Below are 19,161 nucleotides of genomic sequence, written 5' to 3' on the forward strand. Positions count from 1 at the left end.
AAATTATATATCATCAAGGTAAATCACAACAAATCTCCCAATGTAATCAGAGAAATATCATTCAGAAAGTTGTGAAATCCTGTTGGTGCATTGGAGAATCCAAATGGGAGGACGAGATTATTGAGTAACCTCTAAGATATTAAGAACGCCGATTCCCACTCATCACCCTTCTGGATGGGAATCAAATTGTAATAAGGTCAACGTTAGAAAAACACTGAGCCCCCAAAGGGGGCTCTACTCCGTACACATGGTACACACAGCTCTGCTCCCTACGCCTCGCACACGCGCGGCTCCGCTCCCTACGCCTCGCACACGCGCGGCTCCGCTCCCTACGCCTCGCACACGTGCGGCTCCGCTCCGTACACGCGTGGCTAGGCTCCGTACGCCTCGTACACGCGCGGCTCCGCTCCGTACACCTCGTACACGTGTGACTCCGCACACCTCGTACACACGGCTCTGCTCCGTACGCCTCGTACACGCGTGGCTCCGCTCCGTACGCCTCGTACATGCGCGGCTCCGCTCCGTACGCCTCGTACATGCGCGGCTCCGCTCCGTACGCCTCGTACACGTGTGGCTCCGCTCCATGCGCCTCGTACACGTGTGGCTCCGCTCCATACGCCTCGTACACGTGTGGCTCCGCTCCATACACCTCGTACACGTGTGACTCCGCACACCTCGTACACACACGGCTCCGCTCCGTACGCCTTGTACACACGAGGCTCCGCTCCGTACGCCTCGTACACACACGGCTCCGCTCCGTACGCCTCGTACACACGCGGCTCCGCTCCGTACGCCTCGTACACACGCGGCTCCGCTCCGTACGCCTCGTACACACGCGGCTCCGCTCCGTACGCCTCGTACACACGCGGCTCCGCTCCGTACGCCTCGTACACGTGCGGCTCCGCTCCGTACACCTCGTACACGTGCGGCTCCGCTCCGTACACCTCGTACACGCGCGGCTCCGCTCCGTACACCTCGTACACGCGCGGCTCCGCTCCGTACACCTCGTACACGCGCGGCTCCGCTCCGTACACCTCTTACACGCGCGGCTATGCTCCGTACACCTCGTACACGCGCGGCTATGCTCCGTACACCTCGTACACGCGCGGCTCTGCTCCGTACACCTCGTACACGCGCGGCTCTGCTCCGTACGCCTCGTACACGCGCGGCTCTGCTCCGTACGCCTCTTACACGCGCGGCTCTGCTCCGTACGCCTCTTACACGCGCGGCTCTGCTCCGTACGCCTCTTACACGCGCGGCTCCGCTCCGTACGCCTCTTACACGCGCGGCTCCGCTCCGTACGCCTCGTACACGCGCGGCTCCGCTCCGTACGCCTCGTACACGCGCGGCTCCGCTCCGTACACCTCGTACACGCGCGGCTCCGCTCCGTACACCTCGTACACGCGCGGCTCCGCTCCGTACACCTCGTACACGCGCGGCTCCGCTCCGTACACCTCGTACACACACGGCTCCGCTCCGTACACCTCGTACACACACGGCTCTGCTCCGTACACCTCGTACACACACGGCTCTGCTCCGTACACCTCGTACACACACGGCTCCGCTCCGTACACCTCGTACACACACGGCTCCGCTCCGTACACCTCGTACACACACGGCTCTGCTCCGTACACCTCGTACACACACGGCTCTGCTACATCCACACTGTAAACCCCTCCTGACCCCACACATAACCTTCCCCTCATCCAGCACCATGACAACCAGCACAGCAGAGTCCTGCATCCACTGAGGCCCCTGATCATGTGACCCCTGACTCCTCCCCTCCTGTGACCTCATCACAGGTCCTGTGCGCACAGAGCAGCCATATATGTGGTGGCGGCTCTGCAGGTGGAGGTATGTGGAGACCCCCATTACTGGCGCATTAATACTAGATATATATTGCACAGGGGATATCGCAGCCGATTCCCTCTAGAATAATCCTGGAATCGCAGCATTAGATGATTATTTCTCTGCAGTTTCTATAGGACATAATACATTACATTCCCTTTTGTTGGGTCATTATCGGAGCTCCTATCTTTATAGTGAGCCTATGCGGTGACATCCAGGAGGCTCCACACAATTCAGGAACCCCAATGGGGACATTACGGCTTGTTCACCATCCATGACTGAATCAATGGACATGTATGTAGTCTCTGGACCGGCCGTCTCCCCTGTATTTGTAGGTTTATGGAGCTGACACTATAGTTTTTAGGGCCTAGGATTGCGCTTTCACAAAGACACTGATGGTTGTTAAAATTGTGACAAATATCAGGGAAAACTTGGGCAATAACCTCCAGTACTGAGGACTTCATTTTGCAGAAGTCTTCCGGGAAGGAGATTAAGTCAGTAGTGGAATCTATAGGGAAACTGTCTTTTCCGGGCATAGTAGGTGGAGTGTAAATTGGTCCATAGTAGAATTTCCCATCAAGTGAACCCGCATATTAGTAGTCAGAGTAGATCCTGAATATGTCTCCATCCTGAAAAGGGTCACCTTGCCATGGTGGGATGGCTGTGATGCTTTTTTGATCAAAAACCGCGTTTACTAAGTTAATAACTATGTTATTTAAATGCACTTTTGTTTTTTTACTTATTTAGTTACAGCAGGATTTATGATCACTTTGTTTCTTGTAGGTTTTGCATATGTCTCCATAGATGAGCTGAATGCCTGTTTAATATCTTCTCATCTACTGGTGTTACTCCCTTAAGGACAGGTAACGTTTGGCAGGAGTCACCTGTAAAAAGTACAACAATTTCCCCCATTAAGCGATTGGATCCCTGCAGATCTTTCAAGGTGCGATCGAGGGCCTCGACAGCTTTCTTGTGCGCCATGGTACATTCCTCCCAAACAATTATTTGCAAATCTGTAATTCTTTAGCTTTCCCTGAGCCCTTAGTGATATTAAAGATGAGAGTTTCCAAGAGCGCTAGATTCAAGGGCAATCCTAGTGCTGAATGAGCCGTGCGTCCTCCATCTAGAAGAGTGGCCGCAATCCCAAATGAGGCAAAGGACAGAGCAATATTATTGTTTGAGCAAATTTCTGCGAGCAGCAAATTAATTAAGATTGTTTTACTGATACCTCCTGGTCCATCAAGGAAAAACAGTCTCACATTTCCACTTGATATCTGATCTGTAATTGCCAAATACGCCAATCTTTGGTCATCAACCAAATGAGGCTTATTTAATGTGACAAATTCTTTCAACCTTTCCAAATCATAGCTGTTTTGCAGAATATATCTGTCCATAACTTCAAAGGCTGGTCAAACTGGTGCTGGTAAACCTAATTCTATTAGAGTTTTACTATTGATACACTTGCACCTTTCTTCTAGTGTCAAGAGGACTTTGGTGAATATGTCGGCAGTGAAATTTAAGTCTAAGTCCAGATTAACTCTCCTGTGCACTCTCAGAATATTTTTGCTAAAATATTCTTTGTATTTGTCCCAGAGAGCACGAGGATTGGAAGGTGAACATGTTGTAATTATTATAGCAAACAGGTTTCGAAATTGAGGTGGAAAGCGAGTGAGGGACATTTTCTGCAATGTCACGTCCCAGTGTTGACCATCTTCGAGCAGACCACGCTTTTGGCATGTCTACCTGTAAGATTGACACAGCTCACCATCAACTGTGTGAAGCAATAAATGTAGGTAGTAACACTCTGTATTGTTTGGATGACCTTTATACATGCGTCCAAGAGCATCACTGCTACGTCCGTCCAATCCTTGGACCCTTGCACCTTGTTTCCTCTTGCAAAATACTTTTCTCAATTTATTCCATGTATAATATTTTGGAACCTCTGAATATAATAAAGTCCTCGCAAATGGATCTGCTTGACACAGGAGGAAGAAAGCTGTTAATGTTGTATTAGGTAGTTGAGCCGCTCTTTCTTCTAAATTGTTGGTAGTGAAATAAACTCATTGTCCATTTTCAAGATGAACGCTGAGATGAACTACAGTCGGATGCCTTTCATGGATGAGAAAATGTAGTAATCTTCACATTCATTACTACTTGTATACCTTCCTGAAAAACTGCCATATCACTGCCTTTGTTAGCTTATTTACAAGTGTATTTGACTTCACATAACTACAATATTTTACGTTAATGTGCACGTCAAACATTTTTCTAAGTAAGGTACAACCCATCGATTATTTCATTATCTGTGTACTGATTAACCCTTTTAAATCTGATTGTTGCAGTATATCCTCCCTGTCCAGGTTTCTGTCTTCTGTAAAGAGCGACTCTTTGGGCGCTGTCGTTCTAATTCTTTAAGATCCTTTGGGCAAAAACTGTAGTTTTGCATTCAACACACAGACACCCATTTTCTCCTTTATTTCTATACAGCCTAAATTCGGAGGGTCAAATCTTGTAAATAGGGGAAATTACAAGTTTTAATGTTTGCAGTATTTTTAGTCTGGTGTTAAAGACAGGCCATGCAAAATTTCACTCAAACTTTGAAAAATGTGGTTTTGTATTCAACGGGCTGCCACGCACAGATTTACTGCTTTATATGTATAGATGTTGTAAGGTTGCAGCTGGACAGGAGCTATGTGTCCCCAAGATGCCAAGCTTCGGTGATGTAGGGCTGGGTTTTACGAGCAGCTGAAAGAGCTGGGGGGTGGGGGTGGGGGGGGGGGCGCATAAGCTGCTCACTTACCTCCAGTCCAGGTCTTGGAAGGCTTGATTTAAGACAGCTGCGCCTGTCTCAGTCTGTCTATGTGTGTTGTGCAAGGTGAGCAGGCTTGCATGTGCTGCTCAGAGTCTGCTGGAGGCAGAGAAAAGCACTACATTTACGCGGCTGAGGCCGTGCTGTATGGACATGTTATTTTGAGTTTTGTTCTGTTATACCTTTTTGTGCCAGAAAGAGACTGTTATGTTTTGTTTTCCTGGCTGGTTTATGGACATTTAATAAACCGCCAGTTTGTTTTGGAACCTGCGGATTGCATTCCTGTGTGAACTTGCGTCTACCTGAGAGCTAATCCTTCACAAATTGGTGCTAGAAGTGCGGGCACAAATCCCAAGGGGGGGTTACAGTGTGGATGCTATAGGAAACTGTATATGTCCTGCCTGGCTGAAGGTTGCCAGCCAGCAAGGTTCATTCGGAAGCATGGAGGAGCTGATAAAGCAACTGGTGCAGGTGAATATGCATCAGCAGCAAGCTCAACAGGAGACGAATAAGCTGTTAATACAACAGTTCCAGCTTCAACTGCAACAGATGCAGCAGCAGTGACAGCAGCAGGAAGAGATGACACTCCTGGCAGAGGCCGTCCGTGCCAGAGAAGTTTCACCACCTCCAGGCCCAGGCGACGAGACCCATGTGATCAATACCGTGAGAAGGGTGTTTCAAAAGATGATTCCGGGGGATGATGTCGAGGCGTTCCTGGCCGTGTTTGAGACAGTGGCGGACTGTGAGAGACTACCACCGGAGCAGTGGGTGGAGGTTCTAGCGCCATATCTGACCGTGGAGCTACAGAAGGCGTACTTTGATTTGGCCCTGCAAGACTCTAAAGAGTATGGCAAACTTAAGGCTGAGATCCTGGCGTGGCTGGTATTAACCCTGGCAGTCAGGGCACAACGTGTCCACCTCTGGAACTTCCACACGGACAAACTACCCCGGTCGCAAATGTTTGACCTTCTGCATTTAGTCCAGAAGTGGCTGCAGCCAGAGACTTGTTCCCCAGCCCAGATGGTCGGGAGAGTGGTCATGGATCGGTTTATCCACTCTCTGCCAAAGCTGATTCCGTCCTGGGTTGCCCATGGAGATCCCCAAAATGCGGACGACCTGGTGTTGCCTAGTGGAGAGGTACCGGGCGGTAGAGGGTTCCCTGAGTGGTCAAGCCGGGGTTAGGTCACCTTTCTGGGGTTCACAAAGGGGGGATGGCTCCCAAAAGAAGGGGACTAAATCCTCACTGGGTGGGCGTCCAAAGTCCCAGGAGCCTGCCGAATCGCAGTTGGGTAACCAGTCTCATTCCATCTTCTGTTGGAGGTGTCAGTGTCCATAAACTGGGTACGAGTGACTGGACTGTTTGACTCAGGAAGTCTGGTGACCCTGATAAGTGCCACACTTCCTCATCGTCTAGTCCCTGGAAAAGTGGTAGGCGTCCGGTGTATCCATGGGAACGCTAAGAACTATTCTGTGGCCCAGGTGAATGTAAGCACCGACTGTGGCACTTCGTTTCATGAAGTGAGGGTTGTCAAAGACTTATTGCACCCCGTAATAATTGGATGGGACTTAGTGTTGTTTTGGGACATGTAGAGGAAAGGGGGAGTGCCTGGTTGCTCGGTTGACAGCCAGATCGCCCCTAAAGAAACCTCGCCGCCGACCGTAGTGAATGAGTTTCCCCATGTGTGTGCTTGTTGGCGATGAGGATGAGGTAGCATCCCCTGAGACAAACATCTCTGAGCTGGAGGTGCCCGAGGGAAACTTTGGAACTGCCCAAAATGTTACGGTGTTAAATGGGGTGCCTCAGGAGCCGTGGGCCAACAGTCGGTTCCCTCATTTTGCTGTGAATGGGGATTTGCTGTATAGAGTAACCAAGCCAAAGTGTCAGGCAGCAGCTGCGAAGGCAAATAGAGTCATGGCATGCATCAGAAGAGGAATAGGGGCATATGATGAGAACATTGTTCTTCCTCTGTATAAAGCGCTTGTAAGGCCGCACTTAGAATATTGTGCACAGTTCTGGGCTCCGGTGCTCAGGAAAGACATATTGGAGCTAGAGAGGGTACAAAGGAGGGCGACTAAGGTAATAAAGGGAATGGAGGGACTAGAATACCCAGAGAGGTTGTCAAAATTAGGCCTATTTACGTTGGAAAAGAGAAGGCTTAGGGGAGACCTCATAAACATGTATAAATACATCAGGGGGCAGTACAGAGATCTCTCCCATGACCTGTTTATACCAAGGATGGTGACAAAGACGAGGGGGCACACTATGCGTCTGGAAGAAAGGAGGTTCCTGCACCAGCATAGAAGGGGATTCTTTACGGTCAGAGCCGTGAGACTCTGAAACTCTCTGGGAGAGGAAGTGGTGATGTCCAACTCACTTAATGAGTTCAAGAGAGGCCTGGACGCCTTTCTTGAGAACAATAAAATTACATCTTATGCTTAGTGATAGTTAATTAATCCAGGAATTTAATCTGACTGCCAGATTGGAGTCGGGAAGTGAATTTTTCCTCAATTATGTAAATTGGCCTATACCGCATGTTTTTTTTTTTGCCTTCCCCTGGATCAACACTGCGGAATAGCTGCAGTGCACAAGAAATAGGCTGAACTGGATGGACGCTTGTCTTTTTTCGGCCTTATAAACTATGTAACTATGTAACTAAATGTGTGAAGTAATAGAGCAGTTGCTACTGCCAGGACCCTATAGACGCAGATTGTTAGACATGGCTCATTCCCATGTGTTGGGTGGTCACCTGGGGGCAGATAAGACACAGGAACGGATCCCCCAGAGATTCTACTGGCCAGGGTGCTACAGAGAAATATTGAGATATTGTCGTTCCTGTCCCACATGCCAGCTAACCTCCCCGGTGGCCCACTTCCGCAGCTCCCTAGTCCTGCTACCTGTCATCGAAGTCCCCTTTGAACACACAGCGATGGATTTATTGGGGCCCCTGGTAAAGTCCGCCCGAGGGCATCAGTATGTCCTGGTGGTATTAGATTATGCTACACGGTATCTGGAGGCTGTACCACTACGAAACTCCTCCGCCAGGGGTATAGCTCGGGAGCTGATTCATATGTTTTCTAGAACGGGGTTGCCTAAGGAAATTCTAACCAACTAAGGGACTACATTTATGTCGAAGGTCATGAGGGAATTGTGCAAGACACTGCAGATTGCACAACTGAGAACCTTAGTGTACCATCCCCAGACAGACAGACTGGTGGAGAGGTTTAACAAAACCTTGAAGGCAATGTTGAGGAAAGCAGTGGAGAAGGATGGCCGAGACTGGGACTGTCTGCTTCCCTATCTGTTGTTCTCCATCAGGGAAGTTCCCCAAGCTTCCAAAGGCTTTTCCCAGTTTGAACTACTCTATGGCCGACACCCTCCAGGACTCCTGGATGTGGCGAAAGAGTCCTGGTAAGCTGAGACAACTCCCTATAGGAGCATGGTGGAGCACGTTGCCCAGATGCAAGAGAGGATTGCCAACGTGATGCCCATTTGAAGGAGCACCTCCTCAAGGCACAAGAGGCACAGTCCCGGGTATATAATATGTCAGCCAAGCTGAGGCAGTTCAACCCAGCAGATCAAGTACTTGTGCTAGTGCCCACAGTGGAGAGCAAGTTCATAGCCAAGTGGCAGGGCCCCTATGAGGTGGTAGAGAAAGTTGGGGAAGTCAACTGTAAAATCCACCAATGGGGGAAGAGGAAGCCCTACCAAATTTACCATGTTAACCTGATTAAATCGTGGCAGGACAGAGAACCCCCGGAAGCTCCTTGTCTGGTGGCTGAGTCTGACGCCGACGTGAAAGAGGTCAAGGTGGCAGAGTCACTGTCGCGTGCCCAAAAGCAACAGTGCAAAGAGTTGTACATTAGAATAGAAACCTATTCTCAGGGCTACTTGGCTGTACTCAGGTCATAGAGCATGAGGTTCTTACGGAGTCTCAAGGCCGAGTAAACTTGAAGCTGTATCGAATTCCCGAAGCCCGCCGAGAGGTGATCTCGAAAGAGGTGAAGCGGATGCTTAGCCTGGGAGTCATTGAAGAGTCCAAGAGTGGCTGGTCCAGTCCGATAGTCTTGGTGCCAAAACCAGATGGAGAATAGCGGTTTTACAATGACTATAGGAAGCTGAACGAAATCTCGGAAGTTCGATGCCTACCCAATGCTTAGGGTAGATGAGCTTATCGAAAGGCTGGGACCCGCTTGGTACATTACCACCCTGGACCTCACCAAAGGATACTGACAAATTCCCCTCTCCAAAGAGGCCAAGGAGAAGACGGCCTCCTCGACTCGAGACAGATGCTATCAGTACGTCAGGATGCCGTTTGGGTTGCAGGAAGCTCCTTCCACTTTCCAGAGAGCCATGGACCGGATCTTAGCACCCCACAAAAAGTATGCAGCGGCCTACCTAGAAGACATGGTCATATTAAGCCAGGACTGGGAAAATCATCTTGGCAAAGTTCAAGCCATACTTGACATCCCTAAGGAAGGCGGGGTCTACCATCAACCCAAAGAAATGTGCTCTGGGGATGGAGGAAGCCAAGTATCTGGGCTACGTGGTTGATAGAGGGGAAATAAAACCACAAATAAATAAGGTCGAGGCGATCCTGATCTGGCCACAGCCCCTTACGAAGAAGCAGGTCAGGGCATTTCTAGACATTGTGGGCTACTATCAAAGATTTGTCCCTAACTTTGCCCTGATAGCAGCCCCGTTGACGGATCTTCTGAAAGGGCCATAGTCGGCTATGGCTAAGTAGTCCCCGGAAGCTGAAGCGGCCTTCCAGGAATTAAAACTGACCTCTGTAAGCAGCCAGTCTTGTTGGCGCCCAACTTCTCCAAAGAATTTGTGGTCCAGACAGACGCATCCGATGTCGGGCTGGGAGCAGTCTTGTCCTAGGAGATTAATGAAGAACACCCTGTAATGTACCTCAGTTGGAAGCTGTCCATGTGTGATAATAACTACTCCATAGTGAAAAAAGAATGTTTGGCCATCAAGTGGGCGTTGGACACTCTGAAGTACTACCTGTTAGGTAGAAGATTCAGGTTAGTGTCGGACCATGCCCCACTGAGGTGGATGAGAGAGAAGAAGGGGAACAATGCCCGAGTAACTAGGTGGTCCTTAGCCCTACAAGATTTTAGTTTCCAGGTGGAGCATAGGTCTGGGAAACAACATGGGAATGCTGATTCCCTATCAAGGGTCTATTGTACGGTGGCAGAAGGTGCCAAGCCCCCCGGCTTTGGGCAGGGGGGGTATGTAAGGTTGCAGCTGGGCAGGAGGTATGTGTCCCCGAGGTGCTAAGCTTCGGTGATGTAGGATCCAGAGAAGCAGGCTCCAGCACACATAGTGCTGAGACTGAGAGGTAGTTAATGGGCCCGGATTAAAGGGCAGGGTTTTACGAGCAGCTGAAAGAGCTGGGAAGGGGGGAAAATCAGCTGCTCAATTACCTCCAGTCCAGGTCTTGGAAGGCTTGATTTAAGACAGCTGCACCTGTCTCAGTCTGGCTGTGTGTGGTGTAAGGTGAGCAAGCCTTGCATGTGCTGCTCAGAGTCTGCTGGAGGCAGAGAAAAGCACTTAATTTACATGGCTGAGGCCGTGCTGTATGGACATGTTATTTTGAGTTTTGTTCTGTTATACCTTTTTGTGCCAGAAAGAGACTATTATACTTTGTTTTCCTGGTTGGTTTATGGACATTTAATAAACCACCAGTTTGTTTTGGATCCTGCGGACTGCATTCCTGTGTTAACCTTACGTCTGTGTCTACCCGAGATCCTTCACAATGTAAAGAAGAAAACTAAATACTGTAAAATAATAAATCTCCTCATGTTTCCCCTTATTGTGTCCAGTATTTGTATTATTATTATATCAGTAAATAATTTGAGAATTAGCTTTATGGAAGATGAGAAGTGTTTTCAGCTGCAGACTCCGAGAAAGAAACTGCTTGTTGTCTGTGGCCTAAAATATATAGGTTTTATTAGTGAATGTAAAGAAGAAAACTAAAATACTGTAAAATAATAAATCTCCTCATATGTTTCCCTTATTCCCTCCAGTAATTGTATTATTACACAGGATTTTTATGATGTTACATCGGCTCATCTTCTTCTCATTCAGGTCTCTACAATATCAGATCCTCTCAGTGAAGCTGTTCTATAGAACAGAATTTTCCTAATTTACCCATCAAAGATGGATATGAACAGAGACAAGAAGGCGGAGAGGCTATTACACCTCACCCTAGAGATCCTCTTCCGGCTTACTGGAGAGGTGAGAGATTCTGATGACGTCACATTACATCATTCTTATCTATGGGAATCACAGATGGACAGAACTGGAGAGGTGAGGACTCTCGAAATGTCTATAGTGAGATTTATTAATTTGTCTCTCCATAACCAGGATTACACAGTAGTGAAGAAGACCTCTAGTGAGCGCTGTCAGGACCCTGTGTCTGAAGGATGGGGAAGACCCCTGAGCCCAATCATGGGGCCTGCACCCCACCCCCTGATGCATGAGGACATCAATGACCAGAAGATCCTAGAACTCGCCTACAAGATGATTGAACTGCTGACTGGAGAGGTGACACTGCTGGGAATGCTGGGACATTATACAGTAACGCTATGAAGGGATCGGTGGGATGACAGTATCATTGTATGTGTCAGGTTCCTATAAGGTGTCAGGATGTCGCTGTCTATTTCACCATGGAGGAGTGTGAGTATTTAGAAAGGCACAAAGATCTATACAAGGACGTCATGATGGAGGTTCCCCAGCCCCTCACATCACCAGGTAATAGACAGGACTAAACACACACAGCCTATAATGATCTGTATGTAAAGAATGAATTCAGTTCCTGTATGTGTTTCCTCCAGTTCTATCCAGTAAGAGGACAACACCAGAGAGATGTCCCCGTCCTCTTCTTCCACAGGACTGTAAACAAGAAGATCCCAATGTTCCTCAGGATCATCAGGTAGATGGAGAGAAGGTGTCATGAGATCTCCCCTATGATGTGTAGATGGCTGTGAAGGTCTTGTGCTCAGTCTTGTTTTATCCACCAGTATTATATGTTTTATACTTGTGTAATGAGAACGGTGGAGATGGCAGGATTAGAGCTGATCACAGATGGGACTTCTCCTTCTGTCTGTGACTTTTACAATATTTGTTTCAGGGTGAAGATCTGACCCATATTAATACTACAGAGACATATGTGAGCGGTGATGAATGGTGTAAAGAGGAGATTCCTACATATGACTACCCAGGTGAGTAGTAATCACTAAATACAGAAAAGTCACAGATTCTTCTCAGACACCGGCTGTGGCTGCTTTATCGGTGGTGTAGTTCAGCCGTATCACAATCGTGTGATCGCTATTTTACAATTAACACATAACATTCTCATCCACCAAAAATTGTTCAAATGACTTTGGGTATTGAAAGTCCTTTTCTATAGAATTTACAATCTGGAGGATTCACCTACCCCCTGGGATTAGGAGATGCTGACCCTTACCTTCCCAGATCTGTAAACTACAAAGCCAAATTACAGTGTACGTAGATTGTGCTGACAAGTTAAAAAAAAATCACTTTAAGAAAAATATTATGATGGGTCTGTAAGAAAAAATGGAGGGTAATGATGCTGTTGGCTTCCTAGAATCCTGATATCTTATTGGATGAATCTACCTTCTCTCCCTTCTGTGCTGCTGAATGTGCTCATGGTCCCTACAAAACTTCACTTTTATGATCGACAACATTAAATGTGCAGTGAGGCCAAGTGTGAATTTCTGTACAATAACAACAGTTTCCCCTTATCCTGACTTTCAATTTCTTTAGAAACCAACTAACTTCAAACAGGATTGCGATAAACTATACAGAAAACATTACACCTGTGCCATGATATATCTCTAAGCTGTGCGTGGCTGATGGCTGTAATTTACATTTATTCACGCCTGCAGGAGATGTGGTGGCATGGCTCGAGACCTGGTTTCGTGGACTCACTCCGCATCATTAATTCCATTATGTTTTCAATCCAAAGGGATTCAGATTACTGCACAATCTCTGCTGAAATGGGGGCACTAATACTTTCTCTACTCTTCTGGTAGACTCATAGTAACTCCAATGGTCCATCATAAGAGTGCAACTCTGGTTTAGTATTCGAGTTCTCCCCTCCTACATACTTTGTTGTTGGGGATGTAACATAGAATAAAAAATGTCTTTTTTTTACAGGTTCATTCTGTATGATAGTTTGACTGTGGTGGGATCAGCCTGCCTTACTTATGTGAGTCTAACTCCTTGGAAGTCTTAAAAAAAATAGCTTTTCCAAATGCCCGAGGTCCAAATTTAAGACACCTCTACTCTGCACTATTATAAAAAGTTTTCTTTAAAATGTCTAATATTTCTTCTTAAAACTCATCTGACAGAAAATAATGTCATTTACCATAGTTTATGTTATGCACACGCCCGGACTGACTGGCGTGTGCGTGTTTAGTGATCCCACTGGACCATGAACCGGAGAGTGCCTGGAGGGGCGTAACTAAGTATCTACCCGATCCGACCAAGGTCGCACGACGGCATACGACGCCTGTGCACCAGGGAGGAACCGAGCAGAGGGACCAGGTGCGACTCCAGGTCAGACCCCGGACACGGCTGTTGACCCACACCGGGGAATACAGGAACAGGCAGGTTAGAGCACAGGCTGGGTAGGGTCCAGTACAGACTAGGAGACGGGTTCAGAGCCGCAGATGCGGTAATCAAGCAGAGTAAAGTGAAACCGCAGATGCGGTGAACAAGGCAGAGCAGAGCGAAACCGCAGATGCGGTGGACAAGGCTGAGCAGAGCGAAACCGCAAGTTCGGTGGACAAGGCTGAGCAGAGCGAAACCGCAAGTGCGGTGGACAAGGCTGAGCAGAGCGAAACCGCAAGTGCGGTGGACAGGGCTGAGCAGAGCGAAACCGCAGATGCGGTGGACAGGGCTGAGCAGAGCGAAACCGCAGATGCGGTGGACAGGGCTGAGCAGAGCGAAACCGCAGATGCGGTGGACATGGCTGAGCAGAGCGAAACCGCAGATGCGGTGGACAAGGCTGAGCAGAGCGAAACCGCAAGTGCGGTGGACAGGGCTAAGCAGAGCGAAACCGCAAGTGCGGTGGACAGGGCTAAGCAGAGCGAAACCACAGGTACGATGGACAAGGCAGAGCAGAGTGAAACCCCAAGTGCGGTTGACAGGGCTGAGCAGAACGAAACCACAAGTGCGGTGGACAGGGCTAAGCAGAGCGAAACCGCAGGTGCGGTGGACAAGGCAGAGCAGAGCGAAACCGCAAGTGCGGTGGACAGGGCTGAGCAGAGCAAAACCGCAAGTGCGGTGGACAGGGCTGAGCAGAGCAAAACCGCAAGTGCGGTGGACAAGGCTGAGCAGAGCGGGCAGAAAACCGCCAGAGCGGTAAGTAAGGCAGAGCAGAGATAAACCGCCAAAGCGGTGAGCAAAGACAGAGCAGAGGGGACAGGGCTCTGTTCACACGGAACAGACTGGAAAGGAAAGGCAGAACCAGATACACACAAGGTACTTGCAAAGAAGCTGCGAGTGGACTCCAAACTCACAAACAGAAGTACAGCGACAACCAGTAGGAGTTAGGTGCAGGTTCAGACTCTGCAGAAAAAGAGAGGAAACGGACACAGAGACAAAACAAGTAAGAGGCCAGGAAACAGTTCAGACAAGAACTGTACTGCAATGAAATACAGGAACGAGCCTAGGTAAAGCCAAGTGCTGGTTCAGACACTGCAGCAAAAGGGAGGAAACAAACATAGAGACAAAACAAGTAACAGGTTAGGAGACAGTTCAGACAGGAACTGTTACTGCAACAGAATACAGGAACAAGCCTAGGTATAGCCAAGCGCTGGTTCAGACACTGCAGAAAAAGGAAGGAAACGGACATAGAGACAAAACAAGTAACAGGTTAGGAGACAGTTCAGACAGGAACTGTTACTGCAGCGAAATACAGGAACGAGCCTGGGTATACGGCCCCCAGAGGCAGAAACTAACAGGCTAGGAGCGTGTTCAGACAGGCCTGGAAATACAGCCTCCAGGAAGGCAGGCAAGCAGGGAAAAACAGAACAGGACCTGGCACATTCAGAGACTAGAAGCACACTGAATGTTAAAGTTGCTCAGGCCCCAGTTAGTATGTGGAGCTGGTTTAAATATACAATGACTGACAGCAATAGGCTGAGGACGCATTAGGGGTGTGCCCACAGCAGCTACAAGAAACAGGAAGTGACCGGGCCGCCGCCCTAAGCAGCCAGAACAGAGACAGACAGCATGGAAAGAAGCCAGGCTAGCAGACTAGACTGATGATCAAGTTTGCGGTCTTGCATAGTGAGAGATGGTGCACCATGCAAGCTCGCCACCAGGTATGTTACAGTTTAGATGGCCAAGAGCCACCGAGCCCCATACTCTAATTATCCCAGAGAGGTTTCACCACTAGTAACTCATTTTTTACTGAAGAAGACTGTTGAGTTTGATCATTTCAGTAGATGTGTTATTGTCTATAGTCACAGTTTTTGACTACAGTAGTTAATGCCCAAAATACTGTGATGTATCCACTTCCCGCAGACAGTTTTGTGTTCCTAATTAGGCTCCATTTTTCAAATCTGACGTGTGTCACTTTATGTGGTGATAACTCTGGAATTCTTCACAAAAGATAATAGGAAGCAAATGGACCTTACAAATTATTTTCCAACTTCTCTTGAATCTGACAATACCCTATATACGGTTGTACACTACTGTCTGGGCACATGGCAGGTTAAGAAGGAGATGAGCGCCATTTAGCTATTTGAATGCAGATTTTGATGGAATAGTTTGCAGACACAATGTATTTGGACACTGCAGCTCTAAAGATGGCTACTATGAACAGGCTTGGTGCTATATACTCCATTTTCCAGATCCCAAGGATTGCTTTGTTTATCTCCCTTTAACTGCTCTACATGGATCTGGACTTACACAGAGACACCTAGGTTTGGGTCACAGTCTTACCTGCTGTTCTGTGGTGTGAGATGGGAAGATGAATAGTCAGGTAGCCGGGTCAGAACCAGGACGGCAGAGTAAATACAAAATCCGAAGACACGAGTAGTCGGTAAATGGGCCGGGATCACAACAGGAAACAAATACACAAGCCGAGAGCTGAGCACAGAGGACTGAACCAGAGGAGAACAAGGCTGTATCTGGCAGCTTCTGGCAATATGCTTCCAGCTTTAGTAGTGTGCGGTGCTTTCTAATTGGCTGAAGCAGGGAGCAGATTACTCCAGCTGGACAGCACACACACCCATACTGTCAGACTGGATGGTACTACCGGTCCCAGGCACCCTAATCTTAGTGGCTGGACAGAGCCTGCACTGCCCAGAGCTTCTGGTTCCGACATCTCCTCCATCACCAGCGCCGCCTGCAGAATGAATAAGGCGGCACCTGGTGACAGAAGCAGACGTCGCAGGAGCAGATCCCAGAGGAGATGGGACACACCATTTGCAGAAGCCCGAATATGTCAAAATGGCAGAAAACCAGAACAGTAGAAATCCCCATAAAGTGACTCCATTTTGGAAATTATAATCCACAACGAATTAAAGGGAATGTGTCACCCCCCTGGGAGATATCAGACCTCTACTATGGGCATACAGGTTATAGAAAAATAAATCTATACATACCTGTATGGCCCATAGTAGAGGTTTGATTGTAGAGAAAAGTGTTTTTATAAACCCCGTTATGCACAGGCTTGGAATCCCCCGGACGCCAAGAAATCCCTGCCTAACTGTTTATTATTCCCCAAAATCCCCGCCTATATGCATACTTACCATATTCCCCCCCTTCCCTGCATGTCACAGGGCCCTGTGACGTGCTCTGTGCTCCCTGATTTCCCGGGCATGCGCAAAGTGCCGCTCACATAGAGCTCACATAGAGCGCGCTTTGTTCCCTCCCGGCCCAGCCTGCCTGTGCACTGCGCCACAGGAATCTATTGCGCAGGCAAGTGACATTGACTCCCCGGCGCCTGCGCAATAGAACCCTGCGGCGCAGTGCACGGAGAGACGGGCCAGGAGGAAGCATAGCGTGCTCTTTGTGAGCGGTGCTTTGTTCATGCCCGGGAAGTCAGGGAGCACAGTGCATGTCACAGGGCCCTGTGACATGCAGGGGAGGGGGGGAATATGGTAAGTATGCATATAGGCGGGGATTTCAGGGAATAATAAACAAATAGGCGGGGATTTCTTGGCGTCAAGGGGACGCCAAGCCTGTTCAAAACGGAGTTTATAAAAACACTTTTCTCTGCAATCAAACCTCTACTATGGGCCAAACAGGTATGTATAGATTTACTTTTCTATAACCTGTATGCCCATAGTAGAGGTCTGATATCTCCCAAGGGGGTGACAGATTCCCTTTAACTGTAGGTGCAGTGAATATTTTTGACTCCACAGTCATTTTCCAAAAATTAGCACGCAGTGGATGTTGGAGAGTGAAAATTGCACATTTTCCATTTTGTTACCCAACACATAGTGCCCAGATTGTGGTCCAGGAGACACACACCGTAAATTAAGTGAGTTCTTCTCACTAGAGTAATGCCAAATACATAATTTGCTAAATGTGATTTTGTCACACTGCAAGGCTCAGAAGCGAGGGGGAGATTTGACTTTAGGAGGGCGAATATTGTTGGATTGGTTTATGGAAGCCATGTTGCTTTTCAAGAGCCTTTGAGCCACTAATAATGTGGAAACCTCTGTTTTTCCACTGACAGATGATGGACCTGAGTGGGGACTTATTTTTTGTGAGCTGAGTAGAAGATTTTATTGGTATTATTTTTACCTACATAACATTGTTTGGTGGCTTTTTATTCCATATTTAGGAAGCAGAATGAACAAACAGTTGGAACACCACACTCCACTGGTTCATCCTATGAGGTTTTCTATCAGACTGTGAACTGTCATTGTCTTGGTGAATAATTCAATATTTTACATAACTTCCCATTTTTACTGACAGTTTAAGTAGAAATGTTCAAAAATATAAAATTTGAGGATACTTTATTCAAAAATAATATTTTTTTTTCTTCTTGGCAGATGACTGTACCATGGGATCAGAGGGACAGCTTACATCTTCAATTTTTAAATCCGATGATCTTGAGATCCCACAGAATACAACTGAAGTGAATGACATTACTCCAGATATACCATCATCCCTTCACAGCAAAGATCTGTCATCTGATCCTTTAAAACTGCACCTGTCTTATGATTCATTACTGACTACTAAGGAAAATCAAAGTCACAAAATAAGCATTAAAAAACTAACTGTTCCTGAAGCAAAGCCATTTTCACTTTCAGAATATGGAATTAGTTTTCCCCTTGAAAAGTCTTTTCTTAAACATCATAAAATGCACACAGCAGAAAATAGATTTTCTTGTTCCAAGTGTGGGAAATGTTTTAACCAGAAATCAGATTTTGTTAAGCATCAGAGAATCCACACAGGGGAGAAGCCTTTTTCATGTTCAGAATGTGGGAAACACTTTAACCAGAAATCAGATCTTGTTAGGCACCAGAGAACTCACACAGGGGAGAAGCCTTTTTCATGTTCAGAATGTGGGAAATGTTTTAACCAGAAATCAGATCTTGTTAGTCACCAGAGAATTCACACAGGGGAGAAGCCCTTTTCCTGTTCAGAATGTGGGAAATGTTTTACACAGAAATCAAATTTCGTTAAACATCAGAGAACCCACACAGGGGAGAAGCCTTTTTCTTGTTCAGATTGTGGGAAACGTTATAATAGGAAATGGATTCTTGTTACACACCAAAGAACTCACACAGGAGAAACGCCTTTTTCCTGTTCAGATTGTGGGAAATGTTTTACACAAAAATCTAATTTTGTTAAGCATCAGAGAATTCACACAGGGGAGAAGCCTTTTTCCTGTTCAGAATGTGGGAAATGTTTTAACCGTAAAGCGCATCTTGATAGACACCAGAGAACCCACACAGTGGAGAAGCCTTTTTCCTGTTCTTAATGTGGGAAGTGTTTTACACTGAAATCTTAATAAACAAGTCACACAAGGTAGAAGCCTTTTTCATGTTCAGAATGTTGGAAATGTTTTAACCAAAAATTGTATCTTCTTAAAGGGGTTGTCCACTACTATGACAACCCTTTGTCATTTCAATACGAAAAAATCCGGCACCAAAGCGATATGTTCCAAAGCTTTATTCCAAAAAATTCTTAGATGTAAAAGCACAAGCAAACATTTTGGAGATGGAGGGCCACCAAAGCGATATGTTCCAAAGGTTTATTCCAAAAAATTATTAGACGTAAAAACACAGGCAAACATTTTGGAGGTGGAGGGCTTGATACAGCTAGGTCCCAAAGATCCCAGTAAGTCACCTGGCCCCATGGATATGTTGTTTGGGGTTGCCAGGTGGGACTCTCTAGTCGCCTGGAACCCATAGAGACATTTGGAGAAGCCAGATTGGGACCAGCCGGTCATCTGGCCCCATGGAAACCCTCGGAGGGGCCAGGGTGGGACCCTCGGGTC

At 47.4% G+C, this 19,161-nt stretch overlaps 1 protein-coding gene across 4 annotated transcripts; it reads left to right on the forward strand.

Annotated features, from left to right (window-relative positions):
- Positions 1-1,785: 1,785 nt before the first annotated feature.
- LOC141270559 (uncharacterized) lies at positions 1,786-18,904 on the forward strand. Of its 4 annotated transcripts, none has more exons than XM_073680630.1 (8): positions 1,786-1,854; positions 2,632-2,830; positions 10,755-10,904; positions 11,034-11,213; positions 11,297-11,420; positions 11,504-11,601; positions 11,800-11,890; positions 17,708-18,904. In XM_073680630.1, the coding sequence occupies exons 3-8, from the start codon at positions 10,827-10,829 to the stop codon at positions 18,640-18,642; spliced, it is 1,506 nt and encodes a 501-aa protein (XP_073536731.1). In that variant the 5' UTR covers positions 1,786-1,854; positions 2,632-2,830; positions 10,755-10,826; the 3' UTR covers positions 18,643-18,904. The 4 variants fall into 4 exon arrangements, with proteins under 4 accessions (XP_073536731.1, XP_073536730.1, XP_073536732.1 ...); XM_073680629.1 differs by having other exon boundaries at positions 2,632-2,791; positions 17,708-18,903; XM_073680631.1 differs by having other exon boundaries at positions 2,632-2,711; positions 17,708-18,903.
- The last annotated feature ends 257 nt before the right edge of the window (positions 18,905-19,161 follow it).

This window comes from Phyllobates terribilis, unplaced genomic scaffold (assembly GCF_046119375.1).
Source record: "Phyllobates terribilis strain yellow unplaced genomic scaffold, ASM4611937v1 Scaffold_5__5_contigs__length_657084704, whole genome shotgun sequence".
Classification (NCBI taxonomy): Eukaryota; Metazoa; Chordata; class Amphibia; order Anura; family Dendrobatidae; genus Phyllobates; species Phyllobates terribilis.